Here is a 22,066-nt window from a genome sequence, read left to right as displayed (position 1 = left end):
CAGTTCTGAGTTATTTCGGTTTTATTACAAAAAGCTTTACTGTCTAAGCACTTTGGGAGGCTGAGGCAGGAGCATTGTTTGAACCCAGAAGTTTGAGACCAGCCTGGGAAATATAATGAGACCTAGTCTCTCCAAAAAACAAACTTTTTAAAAAAATTAGCTGAGTGGTGCATGCCTGTAGTCTCAGCTACTCGGGAGGCTAAGGAGGATTGCTTGAGCATGGAAGGCAGAGGTTGCAGTGAGCTCAAATTGTGCCTCTGCACTCCAGCCTGGGTGACGGAGCGAGATCCTGTCAAAAAAAAAAAAAAAAAAAAGCCTTCCTAATAAATAATATTTCCTTTTTTTATATGTTTTTATTTTTTTTAGATGGAGTCTCACTCTGTTACCCAGGCTGGAGTGCAGTGGCACGATCTTGGCTCACCACAACCTCTGCCTCTGGATTCAAGTGATTCTCCTGCCTCAGCCTCCCGAGTAGCTGGGACTACAGGTGCGTGCCACCATGCCAGGCTAATTTTTGTATTTCAGTAGAGACAGGGTTTCACTATGTTGGCCAGGCTGATCTTGAACTCCTGACCTCGTGATCTGCCTCTTCAACCTCCCAAATTGTTGGGATTACAGGTATGAGCCACCGCGCCTGGCCTCCTCTTTTTTTTTTTTTTTTTTTTTTTAGAGACAGTGTCTGACTCTGTCATCCAGGCTAGAGTACAGTGGCATGATCATGGCTCACTGTAGCCTGGACCTCCTGGACTCAAGCAATCTTCCCTCCTCAGCCTCCAGAGTAGCTAGGACTATAGGCACATACTACCATGCCCAGGTACTTTTTTTTTTTCTACATAAAGACGGGGTCTTGCTATGTTGCCCAGGCTGGTCTCGAATTCCTGGCCTTCAAGTGATCCTCCTGCCTTCAGCCTCCCAAAGTGCTGGGGTAACAGGCAAGAACCACTGCACCTGCACCTGGTCAAATATATTCTTCATGTAAAATTTTTAAAAATTGTGGACAAAAGCTAATTCCTTCTTAAGCACCCCCAGGAAATCACTAGCTATCAGGTGATATGTTTACCTCCAGACTTATTTAAATGCACTTACATACATTTATGTGTAGCTACAGAAGACACGTAATGTTTTAAGTTGTATTTTATTTTACATGGATGATATCCTGCAGTGAATTTTGTTTTGAATCTTGTTTAAAGATCCAGTGGGCCAGGTGCAGTGGCTCACACCTGTAATCTCAGCATTTTGGGAGGCCAAAGCGGGAGGATTGCTTGAGTCCAGGAGTTTAAGACCAGCCTGAGCAACATAGTGAGACCTTGTCTCTAAAAAAATAAAATTGCTGGGTGCGGTGGCTCACGCCTGTAATCCTAGCACTTTGGTAGGCTGAGGCGGGTGGATTGCCTGAGCTCAGGAGTTCGAGACCAGCCTGGGCAACGTGGTAAAACCTCGTCTCTACTAAAATACAAAAAATTAGCGAGGTGTGGTGGCTGGCACCTGTAGTCGCAGCTACTTGGGAGGCTGAGGCTGGAGAATTGCTAGAACTCAGGAGGTAGAGGTTGCAGTGAGCTGAGATCATGCCACTGCATTCCAGCCTGGGTGATAGAGCGAGACTCTGTCTTTGAAAAAAAAAACAGAAAAACAAAATTAGTCAGGTGTGGTGGTGTGTGCCTGTAGCCACAGCTATTTAGTAGGCTCAGGTGGGAAGATTGCTTGAACCCTGGACGTGGAGGCTGCATTGAGCCAAGTTTGTGTCATTCCAGTCTGGGCAACAGAGAGATACCCTGTCTCAAAAGAAAAAAAAAAGAAAACAAAAAAATTTTTTTTCTCTGTCTCAAAAGAAAAAAAAAAAATTCAATGTCGTAAAGGTCTTTTCATATTGGTACTTTTAGATTGACTTAGTCTCTCTGAACCACTAGTGTGTATATTAACACAGTTAATTCAGGTCATTAGAGGGTTTAGAGTTCGCAGTTTGAAATGGAGCCTTGGGTCATGTATTAGTTATCTATATCTGCATAACAATTTTCCCCAGAACTCAGCACTTTAAAACAGCAAATATTATCTCACAGTTTCTCACAAGGTTGCAATCAAGGTGTTGGCCAGGACTGCGGTCTCATGTGATGGCTCAAGTTGAGAGAATCTTTTTTGAGGCAGGGTCTCACTCTGTCACCCAGGCTGAAGTGCAGTGGTGTAATCTTGGCTCACTGTATCCTTGACCTCCAGGCTCAAGTGATCCTCCCAGCTCAGCCTCTCAAGTAGCTGGGGCTACAGTCATGCGCCACCATGCCTGGCTGGGAGAATCTGCTTCTAAGCTCACGCACTGGTCATCAGCAGGCCTCCCTGATGCCTGTTGGCTGGAGATTTCTCTTCAGATCCTTGCCAGGTGGGCTTTTCCATGGGATAGCTCATAGCATAATAGCTGTCTTCTCTCAGAGAGGGACAAGGAAGCAAAGGCATGCATGACAGAAGCCTTTTATCATCTAATACTGGAAGCGGCATTCCATCACTTTTGCTATAGTCTTTTTTTTTTTTTTTTGAGACAGGGTCTCACTCTATTGCCTAGGCTGGAGTATAGTGGCACTATCTCAACTCACTGCAACCTCTGCCTCCAGGGCTTAAGGATTCTCGTGCCTCAGCCTCCAGAGTATGTGGGATTACAGACATGCACCACCACGCCTGGCTAATCTTTTGTATTTTTAGGAGAGATGAGGTTTTGCCATGTTGCCCAGGCTGGTCTCGAACTCCTGAGTTCAGGCAATCCGCCCACCTCAGCCTCCCAAAGTGCTAGGATTACAGGCATGAGCCACTGTGCCCAGCCCCATATTCTATTTATTAGAAATGTTTCACTCATCCAGCCCACACTTACGTCACTGGGAGGGGACTGTACAAGGGTATGAATATCAGAAGGGAAGAATCCCTGGTGCCGTATTGCAGGACACCTACCAAAGCAAAGATCATCCAGCAACCACACGGGCAATGGATATGAAAGGAGGGAACAGAGAAAACACAAACAGTTCAAGGGAGGAGGTGATAAACGATTATTCATTCATCCAACAGATATGTACTGACTACCTACTTTGCGCCAGGCACTATTTTAGGTACTGAGGATAAAAGGAGGAACAAGACGGACAAAGCTCAAACCCTCATGGAGTTTACTACAGAGCAGAGACAAGACAAGGCCACTAGAGAGATCATAAGCATAAGAAACAAGACAGTTGCCATGTAATTCACGAGCTATTTCACAGGGAGACTCACATGGTCTGCAACTGATTGCAGGCAGTGAGTGAGTGGATGGGAGGAGCTTGGGATGAACTCCCATGTTTCAAGTTTGGGCAACTGGTAGATTCCGATGCCTTTCTATGAGCAAAAGAAAACTGAACAGGGGGCCAGGCGCTGTGGCTTACACCTGTAACCCCAGGACTTTGGGAGGCCAAAGTGGATGGATCACTTGAGGTCAGGAGTTTGAGACCAGCCTGGCCAAACTAGCAAAACCCCGTCTCTACTAAAAATACAAAAATTAGCTTGGCATGGTGGCGGGTGCCTGTAATCCCAGCTACTCAGGAGGCTGAGGCAGGAGAATCGCTTGAACCCGGGAGGTGGAGGTTGCAGTGAGCCGGGATTGCACCACTGCACTCCAGCCTGGGCAACAGAGCGAGACTCTGTCTCAGAAAAAAAAAAGAAAAGAAAAAGAAAACTGGACAGGGAATAGGTGTAAGGAAGGATGAGATGGCCAGAGTTGGACATGTTGAATTTAAGGAGTCTGCAGGACAACCAGATGACTTTCAGGAGGTAACTGAACATCAGCCCAGAAGTGATGCCTGAATTGGCGACAGACAATAAAAAGTTAGTGGCACGCAGCGATATTTAAAGCCATACCAGTGAAAGCAGAGAGAAAAGAAGGCTAGAGGAACCTTGAGGGATAGGAACTTCTAAGGCATGGGGAAAAGAAAACAGAAAGTAAAAGGAAACAGTAAACATAAAAGGTGAAAGAACAGTCAGAGAGATAGGAGTGGGACGTCATGAACTCTGCAGAGAAGAGAATTGGAAGGAAGGAGAGTGATCAAATGCAGTCAAGGAATGAAGAAGTCTTGGCCGGGTGTGGTAGCTCATGCCTATAATCCCAGTACTTTGGGAAGCTGACTGGGATGGATTGCTTGAGCCCAGGAGTTTAAAACCAGCCTGAGCAATATGGCAAGACCTCGTCTCTACAAAAAATAAAACATTAGCCAGGCGTGGTGGCGTGTGCCTGAGTCCCAGCTACTTGGGAGGCTGAGGTGGGAAGATCACTTAAGCCTGGGAGGTTGAGGCTGCCATGTGATCATGCCATTGCACTCCAGCCTGGGTGAAAGAGTGAGAACTTGTCTTAAAAATAAAATTAGCTGGGCGTGGCGGTGCATGCCTGTAATCTCAGCTACTTGGGAGGCTGAGGCAGAAGAATTGCTTGAATGTGGGCAGTGGAGGTTGCAGTGAGCCAAGAGCATGCCACTGTACTCCAACCTGGGCAACAGAGCAAGAGACTCCATCTTAAATAAATAAATAAATAAATAAATAAATAAATACAATAAAATACAAAATGAAAGAAATCAAGAAGTCTCCATTGGTACAAAAAGGAGGCCTTCAGTGACCTTGATGAGAACAATTTTAGAAGCAGGGAGTAGGCAGGGAAGAAGGTTGAGGAGTGATTGAGAGGTGAGAACATGGAGATAAGTGGGTGTAAATCATTTTCGATTCTTTTTATCTTATTGGCACATATATGAATTCTGAGGCATTATCAGAATTAAATGTCCATTCTTGAGGTTATTTCAATCTCTGGGAGGCTGCCAGCCCTTCCTTTTCCATTTAGCCCTAATGCATTGGTGGGGAACAGTTCCATTAGGCAAGATAAACAGGATTGCTTGGGACAAATGGGAAAAGAGTAGGAAGAAAAACCAAGGGTGGGACATCCTGGACTCTGTGGTGATGAAGTTGTGTAACCTCCGGTAGACAGAGCAGCAAAGGTCTCCAGGAATGCAAAAGATAAGTGATATGAATTCCTAGACCCTATGTGGGTACTCGCATATCAAAATGAGTCCCCATTTAGATACTGAATAGTCTCCATATATATATTATATATTACATTATATATTATATTATATATTGTATATAATAATATATATTTTATATATAATAATATATATGTGTGTGTGTGTATATATATATATATAGAGAGAGAGAGAGAGTCTCGCTCTGTCACCTAGGCTGGAGTGCAGTGGCGTGATCTTGGCTCACTGCAACCTCCACCTCCTGGGTTCAAGCAATTCTCCTGTCTCAGCCTCCCGAGTAGCTAGGATTACAGGTGCGCACCACCATGCCTGGCTAATTTTTTCTATTTATAGTAGAGATGAGGTTTCACCATGTTAGTCAGGCTGGTCTTGAACTTCTGACCTCAGGTGATCCACCTGCCTCGGCCTCCCAAAGTGCTGGGATTATAGATGTGAGCCACCGTGCCTGGCCTGGATAGCCTCTTTTAAAGCGAAAATGCATCTGTATCCTTCGGCAGCCTGAAATCTTAGGAAATTCAGGCATGCACTATGTAAGAATCACAGCATTTCTCATGCAAAATATCTTTCTGTACTTCTCTTGCAGTTCATTCCAATGTGTTCTCTCTGTCCACAACATGGCTTGTGTGTTTCTTTGATTATTTTCCCCATGTTGGGATTATAAAGTTACATAAACTTGGTGTTGGTTGGAGAATGTTTTTGATTTTTTGAGACAGGGTCTTGCTCTGTCACCCAGGCTGTAGTGTAGTGGTGTCATCATGGCTGACTGCAACCTTGAACTCCTGGACTCAAGCAATCCTCCCACCTCAGCCTCCTGAGTAGCTGGGACTACAGGCGCATGCCACCATACTTGGTTAATTAAAAAAAATTTTTTTTTGTAGAAACAGGGGCCTCAATATGTTGCCCAAGCTAGTCTTGAACTCCTGGGCTCAAGTGATCCTCCTGCCTCGGCCTCCCGAAGTGCTGGGATTATAGGTGTAAGCCACCACTGCCTGGTGGGTGGAGAATTTGCGTGGCTTGACAGAGATGGTTACTTTGGCAATCTTTCCATAATCTTTCTTGTGATCCTTTTAAGAAAAGTTTTTCTTCACATCGTTGTTCAGACTTAGACAAAGATGTGTGTGTGTGTGTGTGTGGTGGGGGCAGTGTTGTAAGAGAATAAATAATATTTCAAAGGATTACTTTACGGAGCCTCAGCTTCTGTTACAATACATTGAATTTGCCTGCTTTTATGTGGAACTCTGTTGCAATGGAGAGGAAAGGATGGCCCACTTTCACCTAAAATCCAGATTCTGTAACTTGCAAAGTCTCTTTCCAATTAGTTCCAGATTATTAATGCCATCCTGGCAAACTGATAATTCACTGTTTAGGGTACTCTGAATCATGTAATACTATTTTATTTTATTTTATTTTATTTTATTTATATATATAATTGGAGACGGAATCTTGCTCTGTCGCCCAGGCTGGAGTGCAGTGGCGTGATCACAGCTCACTGTAGCTTTGAATTCTTGAGCTCAAGTGATCCTCTATTGAATTTAAACTTAATTTAACTGAGACCAGCCTGGGCAACACATCGAGACCTTGTCACTACTAAAAATAAAAAAAATAGCTGGCGTGGTGGCACAAGCCTGTAGTTCCAGCTACTCAGGAGGCTGAGGTGGAGGATCACTTGAGTTGAGGAGGTCGAGGCTGCAGTGAGCTATGATCACACCACCATAATCGAGCCTGGGCGACAGAACCAAACCCTGTCTCAAAAAAAGAAAAAAGAAAAAAGATCATAGACTATAGACCATGGTTCCCAGCTTCCTTTCCTCAGCTGTAACTGTGATAGAAATGTTTTGGATGGTATCTGATGCCAAGCCCTTCTGAGAATGTTACCTGACGTGGATGCACCAAGCTGCATGAGGGTGAGGACTTTTGTCATTCACAACTGCATCACTTCGGCTAGTACCCATTATGCAGTTGTCTCACAAAAGTATTTCTTGAGGCCGGACATGGTGGCTTATGCCTGTAATCCCAGCATTTTGGGAGGTCGAAGTGGGTGGATCGCTTGAGCCCAGGAGTTTAAGACCAGCCCTGGCCTGGCAAAACTCTGTCTCAACAAAAATTACAAAAATTAGCTGGGCACAGTGGCATGTGCCTGTAGTCACACCTTCTTGGGAGGCTGAGGTGAGAAGGTTACCTAAGCCCAGGAGGTTGAGGCTGCAGTGAGCTGTGATTGCCCCACTGCACTCCAGCCTGGGTGACAGAGTGAGACCCTGTCTCAAAAACATAAATAAAAAAAATAAATTTCCTGAATGAGTTGTTGGAAGATTGTTTCACTGCTTGAGCTGGTGGGATTCTCACACTCTGCCAGAATCTACTTCCTTATCTTTGCCTGGGACATGGCCCCTTGCAAAGTGGGCCCACTGGCATCCCTCGGTGAGTGAAGCCCTGTCTCTGGGAAGGCTGAGTTCCAGAACATAGCTTTGAAGCCCAGTGGACCAGATTTGAGTTCACTTTGAAATCTGATAGCTGTGTGGCCTTCAGTCTTGGGCAAGTTACTAACTTTTCTACCTATCCTCAGGACTCATAATTAAAGTTTCCACACATGCAGAAAAGATGAAAAAATTTTTAATTAAAGAAAAAATTTGTAGAGAGGCAGTCTTGCTTTGCTGCCCAGGCTGGTCTCAAACTCCTGGCCTCAAGCAATACTTCCACATCTGCCTCCTGAGCAGTTGGGACTACAGGTGTAAGCCATCACGCCTGGCTAAGTTTTTCAAAATTTTTTGTAGAGATGGGGTCTCACTATGTTGTCTATGTTGATGTAGAGATGGGGTCTCACTATGTTTTTGTAGAGATGGGGTCTCACTATGTTGTCCAGGCTGATCTTGAACTCCTGGGCTCAAGCAATCCTCCTGCCTTGGCCTCCCAAAGTGCTGGGATTACAGGTATGCGCCACCGTGCCCAGCCAGAATGGTACTATTGATGACCCAATGATGAGCTATCTAGGTTCAAAAATTGTTAATATTTTGCTGTATTTATATGTAAATACATGTATATGTATGTAAGTATATCTACAAGTAAGTTACAGGAGTCATGACACTTCTTCTCTGAATACTTCAGCCTGTATCATCTAAGAAGAACAGGTCAGGCACAGTGGCTCATGCCTGTAATCCCAGCACTTTGGGAGGCTGAGGTGGAAGGATGACTTGAGCCCAGGAGTTGGAGACCAGCTTCGGCTATATGGCAAGTCTCCTGTCTCTACAAAAAATAACAAAAATTAGCGAGGCGTGGTGGCGCACGCCTGTAGTCCCAGCTGCTCTGGAGGCTGAGATGGGAGAATCACCTGAGCCCAGGAGGCTGAGGTTGCTGTAAGCCGTGATCATGCCACTGCACTCCAGCCTGGGTGACTTAGTGAGACCCTGTCTCAAAACAAACAAACAAATAAAAAAAAAACAAAGAACATTTTCCTACACAAACACAACTCCCGAATCACTCTTAAAGAAAATTAGCAATGATTTCCTAACACAATCTCACGTGCTGTCCATATTAAAATTTCACCAAATGTCCCTCAAATGTCTTTTATGACTATTTTAATTTTTCTGGTCATGATCCAATGTAGGATCAGAAATTGCATTTGGTTTTTGCCTCTTTACTCTTTTTTTCTAGAAAAGATTTCTACCCTTTTGTAAATGACACTGATTTTTATTTTTTAATTTTATTAAGACAGGGTCTCACTATGTTGCCCAGGCTGGTCTTGAACTCCTTGGCTCAAGCGATCCTCCTGCCTTGGCCTCCCAAAGCGCTGGGATTACAGGCATGAGCCACCGTGCCTCGCCTGACGTTGATATTTTAAAGAGTTCATCCAGGCTAGTTGTCATGGAAACGTCTCACATTTTGGATTCGTGTGATTGTTTCCTCGGGGTGATTGTTTCCTCGATTTCCCCATCTGTGAAATGGGTGCAGTGACAGTAGCCATCACGTGGGTACCACATTCTACTCCCCAGGCAGTACGAGAACTACAGGGCATAGTGCCTGCACAGTGCCTACAGCAGTGTCTGGCACATCACGGATGCTGAATAAATGAGATGTTGCCATCACCATCATTCCAACCAGCATCCTCCGCCTCATTACCACCAGCATCTTCAGCACCCCAGAGTCCAAGCCGCATCGATGCGCAAACTTTTCTCATTCTTTCCTCATTCTTTCCTCACTCTTCTGGAATGTCTTATACCCCTCTTGCTCAGTTCCCTCTCTACTGGAGAACTGAAGTGATGAAACTTAAGCCGTATGAATCTCTTAGCCCCTCTAGCAACTGGAGTTTAGCCTCACCCATCTTCCTAAGGACAACCTCTCTTTTTTTTAGAATCACAATTTTCTGACCCCAAATGGTTTAGACACAGTGAGGCATTAACGGAGTCATGTCCACCCAGGGAGCAGGCGGGTGCTTCGTCATTGCTGGTGCTGGTGGTGGGTGACCTTGGCGCGGAGGCTGTCGGTGCGGCAGCTGCTGCAGTGCTGTCGGAGGGTTGCCGGGGAAAGGAGATTGGCTGGCGAGGAAGATGAGGAATGTGCTGCCAGCAGACTGGGATCACGGCCAGATGCTAATTATGATGGCCTGGGGGTGCTGGTACCCCCTGTCAGCATCATCTAAGGAAGTGTGGGGGCTGGCGGGAGTGGGGGAGGCGAGAGAAACGGGCAAGGTGAGAGGGACTGACAGGTTGGAGAGATCCACTTGTTCCCCAAGGGTCCACCCTCCCTTCAGACCCAAGCTGTCTGGGAGAAATTGTGGCTGTCACCATAGCAACAGCAGCAGCTGATGCGTGATGCACAGTGTCTGTTAGAGAAGCTCGGTCAAGCTTGTACCAGTATTTTTCCATCCGAATCTCATTTCTTCAGTGAAATGAGAGATGGGAGGCTGGGCAGGGCACAGGTGGGGCCAAGCGGGTATTTGGAGAGGGAGTACAGATAGGAGAGTTCTCAGATAGTCTACTGAATTTGGAGAGAATACAGATTGAAGAGAAGCAGATTTTTACATTACTAAGACATCATTTAAACATCCAGACTGCTTCAGAATTCCCTTAAATTATACATGAATTGCTGAAGCGGCAGCCCCGTAGCCTCCAGAAAGGTGCAACGCATTGCATCTCGGAGACCCTTGCGGGAAGGGTTGTCCCTGCGGTTCTGAAGGGCACCAACCTGGGAGTAAGACTGACCTTAGACTCCCAGCTCTGCCACTTCCCAGCAAGGTGGCTTTGAGCAAATTATTTTCCCGCATTAAGCCTCAATGTTCTCATCTGTAAAATGGAGATAATAAGAATAGCTGGCTGGGTGTGGTGGCTCACATCTGTAATCCCAGCACTTTGGGAGGCCGAAGTGGGTGGATCGCTTGAGCTCAGGAGTTCGAGACCAGCCTGGGCAACCCGGTGAAACCCCGTCCCTTCTTAAAATACAAAAATTAGCTGGGCATGGTGGCATGCACCTGTAGTCTCCGCTACTAGGGAGGCTGAGGCATGGGAATCGCTTGAGCCTGAGAAGCAGAGGTGCAGTGAGCCAAGATCATGCCATTGCACTGCAGCCTGGGTAACAGAGTGAGACTCTGTCTCAAAAAAAAAAAAAAAAAAAAAAAAAAAAGAGCTGCCTCATAGGGTCATAAGGAGAACAAAATGAATGGATGCATATAGTGTTAAGCCTAATACTTGGCTCATATAATGAACTCAATAAATGGTTGCTACTATTACTATAACAACTACTCATATTACTATTGGTGCTACTATTACTATTACTACTCTTACTACTGCAACAAGTACTGTTATTCCTCCTCCTGCCAGCACCATGGGGATTACACAATTCAGCTGAGGACGGGATGATGACTCACTGGCGACTCAGTCCTCTCCCACGAATGGTACTAGAGTGCTTGAATTTGCCAGCACTTTTGTAAGGAGCTGGGAGCAAAGGCTGAGAAGACACGGTCACTGCCCTCACAGACTGTGAATCTAGTGCCCAACAAAGGCATGACTCAAACAACCAGGGAATCCTAGAGGAGCTATAGGATTTTTTTTTTTTTTTGAGACAGTGTCTTGCTCTGTTGCCCAGGCTGGAGTGCAGTGGTGCAATCTCAGCTCACTGTAGCCTCTGTCTCCTGGACTCGTGATCCTCCCACCTCAGCCTCCCGAGTAGCTGGGACTACAGCGGCACGCTGCCACACTCAGCTAATATTTAAATGTTTTGTAGAGAGTATGTCACTCAGGCTGGTCTTGAATTCCTGGGCTCAAATGATCCACCAAACTCAGTCTCCCAAAGTGCTGGGATTACAAGCATGAGTGCCCGGCCAGGATTTTTATTGGGAGAGATTGTACAGCTGATCTATTCCAGGATTTTCCCAAACTCATCCCTCAAGTTTCCCCTCTCTATTTTGGTCCTGAGTACCACTCACATTGTTATTTATTTAAGGCTTTATTTCCCTTTAAGTTGATCCCCCTTTCATTGGTCAAATAAATGTGGTTTGAAGAAATCTGGATCGCACTGTGGAAAATGTGAAATTAGCATCACTTGCCATGAAAAAAAAAAAACCCATAAAAATAAAAACGAGACTAATTGTGCGTCGTCGCATTTTAGCTAATATCCTTTTCCTGTTGAACTTTCAGAGACTCAGGCTCACTCTGTTGAAAAGGGAGGTTGGCAAGGCTCAGAGAGGTGTTTAAAGGCACACTAGCACAAAATGAAACTTTTTCCTTTTTAATCAGAAGTGCTGCAAAGCAACCAAAGGAAGAATGACTTTCTCACTGTGTAATTCAATGACATCAAATGTTCCATGTTCTTTCCCACCTAAGGTCATGGCTGGCCTTAATTAAGGGTGAACGATTACCTCTTCTCAGAGGGGGCGGGAGAGGCAGGGCAAGAAGTAGGCCCTACAGCAGAGCATCTCTGCTGCATCTAATTATTCTGGTGGCCAATGCCAGGTGGAAAGCATGGCCTTGGTGATAAAAATGGAGGCAAGCATGATGCCACTTTCAGACTGCTTAAGTAGTTCAGAGGCACAGAAGCCCAGTGGGGGAAGTGCAGTAGAGCCGAGGGACGGGTCCAGATCATGAAGGCTTTGTAAATTGCACTTATTCACTGAGTAAAGTGCAAGCACTGAAATATACATACATATATATATACACATATATATATAATTTTTTTTCCTTTCCTTTCCTTTTTTTTTTTTTTTTGAGATGGAGTTTTGCTCTTGTGGCCTAGGCTGGAGTGCAATGGCGTGATCTTGGCTCATCGTAATCCCCACCTCCCGGGTTCAAGCGATTCTCCTGCCTCAGCCTCCCAAGTAGCTGGGATTATAGGCATGTGCGACCATGTCTGGCTAATTTTTGTATTTTTAGTAGAGACGGGGTTTTACCATGTTGGTCAGGCTGGTCTTGAACTCCTGACCTCAGGTGATACACCAGCCTTGGCCTCCCAAAGTACTGGGATTACAGGCGTGAGCCACCACACCCAGCCTATATATGTAATGTTTTAAGACACAGGGTCTTGCTCTGTTGCCATGACTGGAGTGCAGTGGTGCAATCCTAGCTCCCTGCAGCCTCAAACTTCTGGGCCCAAGAGATTCTCCTGCCTCAGTCTTCTGAGTACCTGGGTCTATGGGCATGTGCCATCACGCCCGGCTAACTAAAAAAATGTTCTTGGTGTGTTGCCCAGGTTGGTCTCGAACTCCTGGCCTCAAGTGATCCTCCTGCCTTAGCCTCCCAAAGTGCTGGGATTAAAGGTGTGAGCTACCATGCCCAGCCTACTGAAATATATTAAACAGTGGAATGACATGACAGCAATAATAGCTATCATTAGTAGGGCACTATGCACTCACTAGTCATTGAATCTTCATAACAACTCTGGGGTAGGTAATACCATCCCTGTTCTACAGATGAGAAAACTGAGGCTTAATGAGTTTCAGTAGTTATCCCAAATGTGGAAGACAGACGACAATTCTCCTCTGCTCCCTATCTGTGACAGTGCGGTCACTTTGCTAAGTGACTTTGCAGCTCCTCTTATTAAGAGAGAAATCCGTTGTCCTGCCCACTGGCCTTGTGATCTACTCGGACCACAATAGTGCAGCAGATGGCATGATGGGTCAGTTCCAAGTCTGGGCCTCAAGAGGCCTCGTCAGTTTCCTGGGAATTCTTTGGGAACCCTGTTGTTGCCATGTGCACGGGGCCAGGCCTGTCTTCTGCAGAATGAGAGGAGTCCATTTGTTCCAACTGAGGCCCAGGCATGGGACAGAGCCTAGCCAAGACCAGCAGAGCCACCACTCCAGCCTGCAGCTGATCACAGATACATTAGAAAGTCCAGATGAGACCAGAAAACCCACTCCCACTGACCAGTGGGCTCATAAGCGGTAAAGAGTGGTGTTCTTTTTATTTTTATTTATTTATTAGAGATGGAGTCTTGCTCTGTCACCCGGGCTGGAGTTCTGTGGTGCGATCTCGGCTCACTGTAACTTCCAGCTCCTGGGTTCAAACAATTCTCCTGTTTCAGCCTCCTGAGTAGCTGGGACTACAGGCGCGTGCCACCATGCCCTGCTAATTTTTGTGTTTTTAGTAGAGATGGTATTTCGTCATATTGACGAGGCTGATCTCGAACTCCTGATCTCAAATGATCCACCCGCCTCAGCCTCCCAAAATGCTGGGATTACAGGTGTGAGCCACCGCACCCAGCCAAGAGTGGTGTTCTTTTAAGCAATTAAGTTTTGGAGTGACTTCAGTTAGTAAAAGCTAATTAGATAACCAAGATAAGCCAGTGAGTAAATGTTAGAGTTGAGATTTGTTCCAGCTGTCACCACTGCCCCTGCCATATATACATATATATACTTTTTTTTTTTTTTTTTCTGAGGCAGGGTCTTGCTCTGTCATCTGGGCTGGAGTGCAGTGGTGCGATCATAGCTCACTGGCAGCTCCGAGGCTCAAGTGATCTTCCCACCTACTACTGAGTAGCTGGGACCACAGGCATGTGTCACCATGTCCATCTAATTTTTAAAGTTTTGTAGAGATGGAGTCTTGCTATGCTGCTCAGGCTGGTCTCAAACTCCTGACTTTAAGCCATCCTTCCACCTCAGCTTCCCAAAGTGCTGAGATTATAGGCGTGATCCACTGCTCCTGGCCCATTTATTCTCTTGAACACCATTTCTCACAAGCACTCAGAAGGTTTCCCATTTATGTTGGTATGTACCATTTCTTCAGTACAACCACTCACAACTTTCCAATCAGTTGGAAAGGAACCGCAATCAGTTGCCCCACACCACCACCAACACCTCACAAAGTATGATCGATATACTAGCAGAACATAGATAGACGAGTTGCAGGGAAAGATTTGTCCCTGCAAGCAAATTTTCCACAAGTGACACCTTCAATAATTCTTGCAAGGCAGTAGTTCTCAACCAGAGGTGATTTTGACCAGCTAGGGGACATTGACAATGTCTGGAGACATTTTTTATTGTCATAACTGGGAAGGGAGTGCTACCAGCCTATAGTGGGTTAAAGGCCAGGGATACTGCCAAAGAAACATCCTACAATGTACCAAACAGCCTCTCAGAACAAAGAATTATCCTACCCAAAATGTCAATAGCGCCGAGGTTGAGAAACTATTTGAAGGTAATATGGAACAAGGCTATTGTTAAGACTGTGAAGAGAACACCTTTGAGCAGTGGGTCTCGACCCTGGTTACACATTAGATTTACCCAGTGAATTAGAAAGCAATGAAAACCTAATGCTCCGCCCCGATTCTCTGAGTCTTTGACTCAACTGGGATCGGGCCATTTACCAATTCTCTCCAGACTGAATGTGGTGGCTCATGCCTGTAATCCCAGCGCTTTAGGAGACAAAGGCAGGAAGATTGCTTGAGGTCAGGAGTTTAAGACCAGCCTGGACAACATAGCAAGATCCTGTCTCTATAAGAAAAATTAAAAAAAAAAAAAATTAGCCAGGTTTAAAAACATGTGCTTGTAGTCCCAGCTACTCAGGAGGCTGAGGTGGGAGGATGGCTTGAGCCCAGGAGTTCAAGGCTGCAGTGAGCTATGATTGCATGCACCACTGCACTCCAGCCTGGGCAACAGAGTGAGACCTTGTCTCTAAAATAAATAAATAAATAAATAAATAAATAAATAAATAAATAAATAAGTTAGTTTGTCCTTCCTCCTCATCAGATCAGCCTCTCCACTTCAAATCTTGCCCCTTTGATGTCAGAATCTGGCTGCAACCATCCCCGTGATCCTGCGGAGCCTCGTACCTTACCTCTCCTGGCTTCTGTCTGTCGTCACTTTTGTTCTCCACCACCCTTGCCTCAATCAAACACTTTTTCTCTGATGCAAAACTCTACCTCCTCATAGATTTCCGTAAGACCTTCATTTACAGAAAGTGTTTTGGGACTTCTTATAGTTTTTTTTTTGTTGTTTGTTTGTTTGTTTGTTTTTGTGGTGCGTGTGTGTGAGATTTGGGGATTACTGCAAGGCACCCTATACACAAGCGTCTTCTGATATCTCCCTTCTTTATTTTTTAATTTTATTATTTGGAGACAGGGTTGCACTCTGTCCCCCACACTGGAGTGCAGTGGCATGATCTCAGTTCACTGCAATCTCTGTCTCCAAGGTGCAAGGATTCTCCTGCCTCAGCCTCCCGAATAGCTGGGATCACAGGTGAGCGCCACCATGCTCAGCTAATTTTTGTATTTTTAGTAGAGACGGGGTTTCGCCACGTTGGCCAGGCTGGTCTCGAACTCTTGACTTCAGGTGATCCACCCGCCTCCGCTTCCACCTCCCAAAGTGCTGGGATTATAGGTGTGAGCCACCACCCCCAGACTCCTTACCTTCATTTCCCCTTCTCTTCTGTTCACTACAGGGTTAACTCAAGAGGCTTGGGATGGTTAAACCCTGCACATCTCAGAGGAGGGACTGGCCCTTCACCTGTTCCTGTAAGATAACTGCTAACAGCTTAAAATATTCTGCCTGATAAGAAGACTTCTGTATATCTGGGGCCTTGGGCCATGCCAGATAGTTGATGCTAACAACATGATTTATGGTGGGTGCCGGGGTCATGCTGTATCAGCCTGACCTCTGGAGGGGCTGGATACTGGGTAACTCATCCCCAATAAAAGCCATGGATACTATGGCTCAGGTGAGTTTCCCTGGTTGGCAATGTTTTGTGTGTGTTGTCACACATCATTGCTGGGAGAATTAAGCACTGCACACATGACTCTCTAGGAGGGTACAGGTGGAAGCTCCTGCCTGGATTCTGCCCTGAGCACCTTTTTCCTTTGCTGATTTTATTTATCTATTTATCTATTTTTGAGATGGAGTCTCGCTCTGTCGCCACAGTTGGAGTGTGGAGGCTGGATCTCGGCTCACTGCAACCTCCACCTCCCACGTTCAAGTGATTCTCCTGCTTCAGCCTCCCAAGGAGCTGGGATTACAGGCGCCAGCCACCACGCCTGGCTAATTTTTGTATTTTAGTAGAGATGGGGTTTTGCCATGTTGGCCAGGCTGGTCTCGAACTCCTGAGCTCAAGTGACAAGGCTGCTGGCCTCGACCTCCCAAAGTGCTGGGATTCCAGGCATGAGCCACCGTGCTCGGCCCCTTTGCTGATTTTTAATCCATATCCTTCCACTGTATTAAGTTGTAACTGTGAATACAACGGCTTTTTTGAGTTCCGCGAGTCTTTGCAGCAAATCGTCAAACCTGAGCGTGTCTTGGGGACTCCCCGACACATCTTCCCACTCCCTCTTCTCTCTTCTTGCTTCCTCTGGAGTAAACTAAAAGAGGCCCCTGCTTGCCTTTTGCAAGGCAGTTCTGAACACACTGAGATCATTTGTGATCTCATATCCTCTTCTAAGCAATTCATCAAGAAATTTCTTTCAAATAAACCCAGTGCTCTTCATGGAGGTGATGCTGGTGAAAATGACTTTCTCCAGCTTATTACATACGTTTGCAGAAGCTCCTGTTTAAGAGTTTGAGCACATATATGTGTGTGCCTATATACCAGCACATGCATGCATGCTCACAGCTGTCATGCCTTCACCAGAACCAGGACGAGGAGTTACTCTATTGCCAGAATTGAAGAATCATTTCCACATATTGTGAGGCCAGAGAAAGTACGATGAAAAATACAGCTGCCAGCATGCCTATGTGTGGCCTCCCTTCACTACCTGCTCGCACTGCTAATGGCCCTGTGGATTCCACTGCATGGATCTGTAATTTTCTAAACCATTTCCCCTAATGTTGGATACTTGGGTTATTTCCAACATTTTTACTTTTCCAAATAAGGCACCCAAAATGATTCTTGCAGAGTAATCATTAGGCTCTTCTATAATTATCTAATTATCCTTTTTTTTTTTTTTCTGAGACGGTCTTGCTCTGACACCCAGGCTGGAGTACAGTGGCACGATCATGGCTCACTGCAGCCTCGACGTCCCACGCTCAAGTGATTCCACAGTCTCAGCCTCCTGTGTAGCTGGGATCACAGATGTGCGCCACCATGCCTGGCTAACTTTCTGTGCTTTTTATAGAGACGGGGAATTTTTTGTGTTTTTTTTTTTTTTATAGAGACGATGTCTCACCATGTTGCCCAGGCTGTTCTGGAACTTCTGGACTCCAGTAATCCTCCCGCCTCAGCCTCCCAAGGTGCTGAGACTACGGGCGTGAGCCACCGTGCCCAGTCATATAATTATCTTAAGATAAATTTCTATACGTGGAATTTCTGAATTAAAAAGCACAGATTTTTGTTTGTTGGTTGCTTGGTTTTTAGAGGCAGTATCTCACTCCATTGCCCAGGCTGGAGTGCAGTGGTGCAATCATAGCTCAATGCACCCTTGAATTCCTGGGCTCTAAGAGTCCTCCTTCCTCAGCCTCCCAAGCAGCTAGGACTACAGAGTACATATGTTTTTAAGATCTTTGATAGATTATACCTTTTGGGGACTGTATCAGTTAAAAACTCTACCAGTACTGTAGAAACATGATCGTGTCTCTGTTTCCTTGCCACACTGGGCATTAATTACTCGCTCCATTAATGAGTTAATTGCACCATCAATAACAGTATGGTAAAGTGTGACACATTTACACTACAGAATATCATGCTGTAAAGAATAAGGTTGTAGGCCAGGTGAGGTGGCTCACACCTGTAATCCCAGCACTTTGGGAGGCCGAGGCAGGCGGATCATGAAGTCAAGAGATCGAGACCACCCTGGCCAACATGTTGAAACCCTGTCTCTACTAAAAATACAAAAATTAGCTGGGCGTAGTGGCAGGTGCCTGTAATTCCAGCTACTTGGGAGGCTGAGCCAGGAGAATCGCTTGAACCTGGGAGGTAGAGGTTGCAGTGAGCCAAGATGGCGCCACTGCATTCCAGACTGGGGACAGAGTGAGACTCTGTCTCAAACAAAACAAAACAAAACAAAACAAAGCAATTTAAAGAGAAAGACTTCTAGGTGAGGTAAAAAAAAAAAAAAAGGCAAAACCTGACTTTGGTTGAAAACAAAAAAGTATGCCATACAGTTTCTTAGGAAAACTGAAATTAAAAGTATAAGCAAAGACATACCTTATTCAGTGATACCATGAACTTGAGAGACTCAGAAGGGGAAGGGTGGGAGGGCGCTAAGGGTAAAAAACTGCACGTTAGGTGCAATGTACACTCCTCCGTTAACAGGCGCACTAAAATCTCAGAATTCACCGCTATATAATTCATCCACATAACAAAAAACCACCTGTACCCCTAAAGCTATTGAAAGAATAATTTTTAAAAAGACATACCAGAAAAAGGTTAAGAAAAAGAAAGCTGAGGCCGGGCGCAGTGGCTCACGCCTGTAATCCCAGCACTTTGGGAGGCTGAGGCGGGCGGATCATGAGGTCAGGAGATCGAGACCATCCTGGCTAACATGTTGAAACCCTGTCTCTACTAAAAATACAAAAAATTAGCTGGGCGTGGTGGCGGGTGCCTGTAGTCCCAGCTACTCGGGAGGCTGAGGCAGGAGAATGGCCTGAACCCAGGAGGCAGAGCTTGCAGTGAGCCGAGATTGCGCCACTGCACTCCAGCCTGGGCAACAGAGCAAGACTCTAAAAAAAAAAAAAAAAATTGAATTAATTAATGTAGGAGCAAACTCTTTGGGGTGAGTTGGTTAGAGTAAAATAAATAATTGAAAAGTCAACTAATCAGGGGGAAAAAAAAGGAAGAAAGCTCAAAAACACGACATTAGAAACAGGGTGGGTGGGGCTCTGTGGCTCACATCTATAATTCCAGCACTTTGGGAGGCCGAGGTAGATCGCTTGAGGTCAGGAGTTCCAGACCAGCCTGGCCAACATGGTGAAACCCCGTCTCTACTAAAAATACAAAGATTAGCTGGTTATGGTGGCACGTGCCTATAATCCCAGCTACTTGGGAGGCAGAGGCAGGAGAATTGCTTGAAATGGGGAGGCAGAGATTGCAGTGGACCGAGACCGCGCCACTGCACCCCAGTCTGGGCGACAGAGTGAGTGAGACTCTGCCTCAAAAACAAACAAGCAAACAAAAAAGAAACAGGGTGGAGGAAATAACATAACAAAGAGGAAATGAAATGACTTTGTATCTTGCAAACTGTGCAATTAAATTTGAAAATCTGAATGAAGTAGATTATTTTCTAGAAAAACGTAACTAATTGTCCACAGTTTTAGAACTCTGAAATAACAGTAAGCAGAAACAAAACTGAGAATGTTAACCAGCTTCCCACCCCAAATCCACCACACCAGACACACAGGAGTTTTAGATAAAGTCTTCCAAATGGCCAAGAAATAAGCAATTCTGCTTCTATATAAATTGTATCCAGGCATGGAGAAATAAAAGATGCTCATACTTTTTGTCAAAGCCACATCAAAACCTGAAAATCATGTCACAAAGAACAACTATATAACAAAACTCACTTATGAATATCTTATCTTAAATAAGATATTACCAAAGAAAACCCAGCATATTTTAGGAATGTAGGAAACGCTGTTTTAGGAAATCTACCAGTAAGCAACACTCACCATATAACTTGGCTTTAAAAAAAAATGCCATAAAATTGTCTCAAAAATGTAATGTTATTAGCATAGAATTGACAAAATATTCTCTTACAGCTTTCTAAGTCTCCACTGTATTTTTGGCTAAACTCCCTTTCTTATTTCCTTTTTTTTTTCTTTTTTTCTTTCTCTGTCGCCCAAGCTGGAGTGCAGTGGCACGATCTCGGCTCACTGCAACCTCTGCATCCTGGGTTCAAACGATTCTCCTGCCTCAGCCTTCCAAATAGCTGGGATTACAGGTGCGCGCCATCATGCCTGGTTAATTTTTGTATTTTTAACGGAGTCGGGGTTTCACCCTGTTGGCCAGGCTGGTCTTGAACTCCTGACCTGAAGTGATCCACCCGCCTCGGCCTCCCAAAGTGCTGGGATTATAGGCATGAGCCGCCATTCCCTGCCTTTATTTCCAAATTTTGAAATATGTGCTCTGTTTTCTTTGATAAGTCTCTCTAGAGGTTTGCTGTTTTTTGGGGGGCAGGCGGATAGGGGCTCACCGTGTCACCCCGGCCGTAGTGCAGTAGTGTGATCATCGGTCACTGCAACCTTGACCTCCCAGGCTCAATCAATCCTCCTGCCTCAGTCTCCCAAGTAAGTAGCTGGGACCACAGGCGTGCACCACCATACCTGGCTAATTTTTGTATTTTTTGTAGAGGAAAGCGTCTTGTTATGTTACTCAGGCCGTTCTCCAACTTCCGGGGCCAAGTGATTCTTTTGCCTTGGCCTCCCAAAGCGCTGGGATTACAGGCATAAGCCATCACTCCCCGCCTCTCTAGAGTTTTATTTTATTGATCTTATCAAAGACCCAGGTCATGGTTTTATTTAGCATTTATTTATATTATTTGTTTCAGTAATGTCTGCTTTTATTATGTTTGATTCTGTCTACTTGCTACTTTGGGTCATTTTGTTCTTTTTCATACTTCTTTTATGTGAAACATTTTATTTTTAAAATCCTTTCTTAATAAAAATACTTAAAATAACAATTTTGCCTCTGATTACAGGGTTGTTTACATCTTATCAGTTTTGAAAGACAGAGTTCCTTTGTTATTTTGTACATAAACAGAAACTGCCATTTTAATTTCCTCTTTCCCCCAAAATAATTTCTATAAATGATTTTTGAAAGTTCTAAATATTTTGGTTTTTTGTTAACCTGATGTTATTTATTTATAGTTTTTTTTATCAGATAATTTGACTTGTACAATTTCTGCCTTTGGAATTTTTTAAAGTGTTTATTTGGCCTGATATATTATCATTTTAAATATATGTTCTATGTATTTTTGAAAAGCATACGTATTTCATTTTCTCTCTTTTTTTTTTTTTTTGAGATGGAGTCTCACTCTGTTGCCCAGGCTAGAGTGCAGTGGCATAATTTCGGCTCACTGCAACCTCTGCCTCCTGGGTTCAAGCAATTCTCCTGCCTTAGCCTTCTGTGTAGCTGGGATTACAGGCACGCACCACCATGCCCGGCTAATTTTTTTTTTTTTTTTTGTATTTTCAGTAGAGATGGGGTTTCGCCATGTTGGCCAGGCTGGTTTTGAACTTCTGACCTCAGGTGATCCACCTGCCTTGGCCTCCCAAAGTGCGGGGATGATAGGCCTAAGCCACTGCACCCGGCCTCATTTTTCTTTCCTTTTCTTTTCCTTTCTTTTCTTTTTCTTCCTTTCCTTTCTTTCTTTCTTTTTTTTTTTTTTTTCCAAGTTCTTGTTCTGTCACCCAGGCTAGAGTGCAGTGGTAGTGCATGGCTCACTGCAGCCTCCATTTCCCAGGCTCAAGTGATCCTCCCACCTCAGCCTCCCGAGTAGCTGGGACCACAGGCACTCACCACTGTGCCTGGCTAATTTTTTAAAGTTTTTGTAAAGACAAGGGTCTCCCTATGTTGCCCAGGTTGGTCTCAGACTCCTGTCCTCAAGTGATCCTCCTGCCTTGGCCTCTCAAAGTGTTGGGATTACAGGCATGAGCCACGGCACCAGGCCTATGCTTCTTGCTATGTGTCTATTAT

General features: G+C 45.0%; 2 protein-coding genes across 5 annotated transcripts in view; one reads left to right on the top strand and one right to left on the bottom strand.

Annotated features, from left to right (window-relative positions):
- LOC105485034 (trinucleotide repeat containing adaptor 6A) overlaps positions 1 to 22,066 on the bottom strand; it is a 216,082-nt gene that overhangs the window by 150,642 nt on the left and 43,374 nt on the right. The window lies entirely within an intron of this gene.
- LOC139359849 (putative uncharacterized protein FLJ45256) lies at positions 16,500 to 17,178 on the top strand (the record flags this gene model as incomplete). The annotated part of the gene is given in 2 exon segments (XM_071084249.1): positions 16,500 to 16,967; positions 16,970 to 17,178. Coding segments are annotated over 2 exon segments (603 nt in total), but the record flags the coding sequence as incomplete, so codon positions are not given.

Source organism: Macaca nemestrina, chromosome 18, assembly GCF_043159975.1.
Source record: "Macaca nemestrina isolate mMacNem1 chromosome 18, mMacNem.hap1, whole genome shotgun sequence".
NCBI lineage: Eukaryota > Metazoa > Chordata > Mammalia > Primates > Cercopithecidae > Macaca > Macaca nemestrina.
This window is presented reverse-complemented; position numbering and strand designations above follow the sequence as displayed.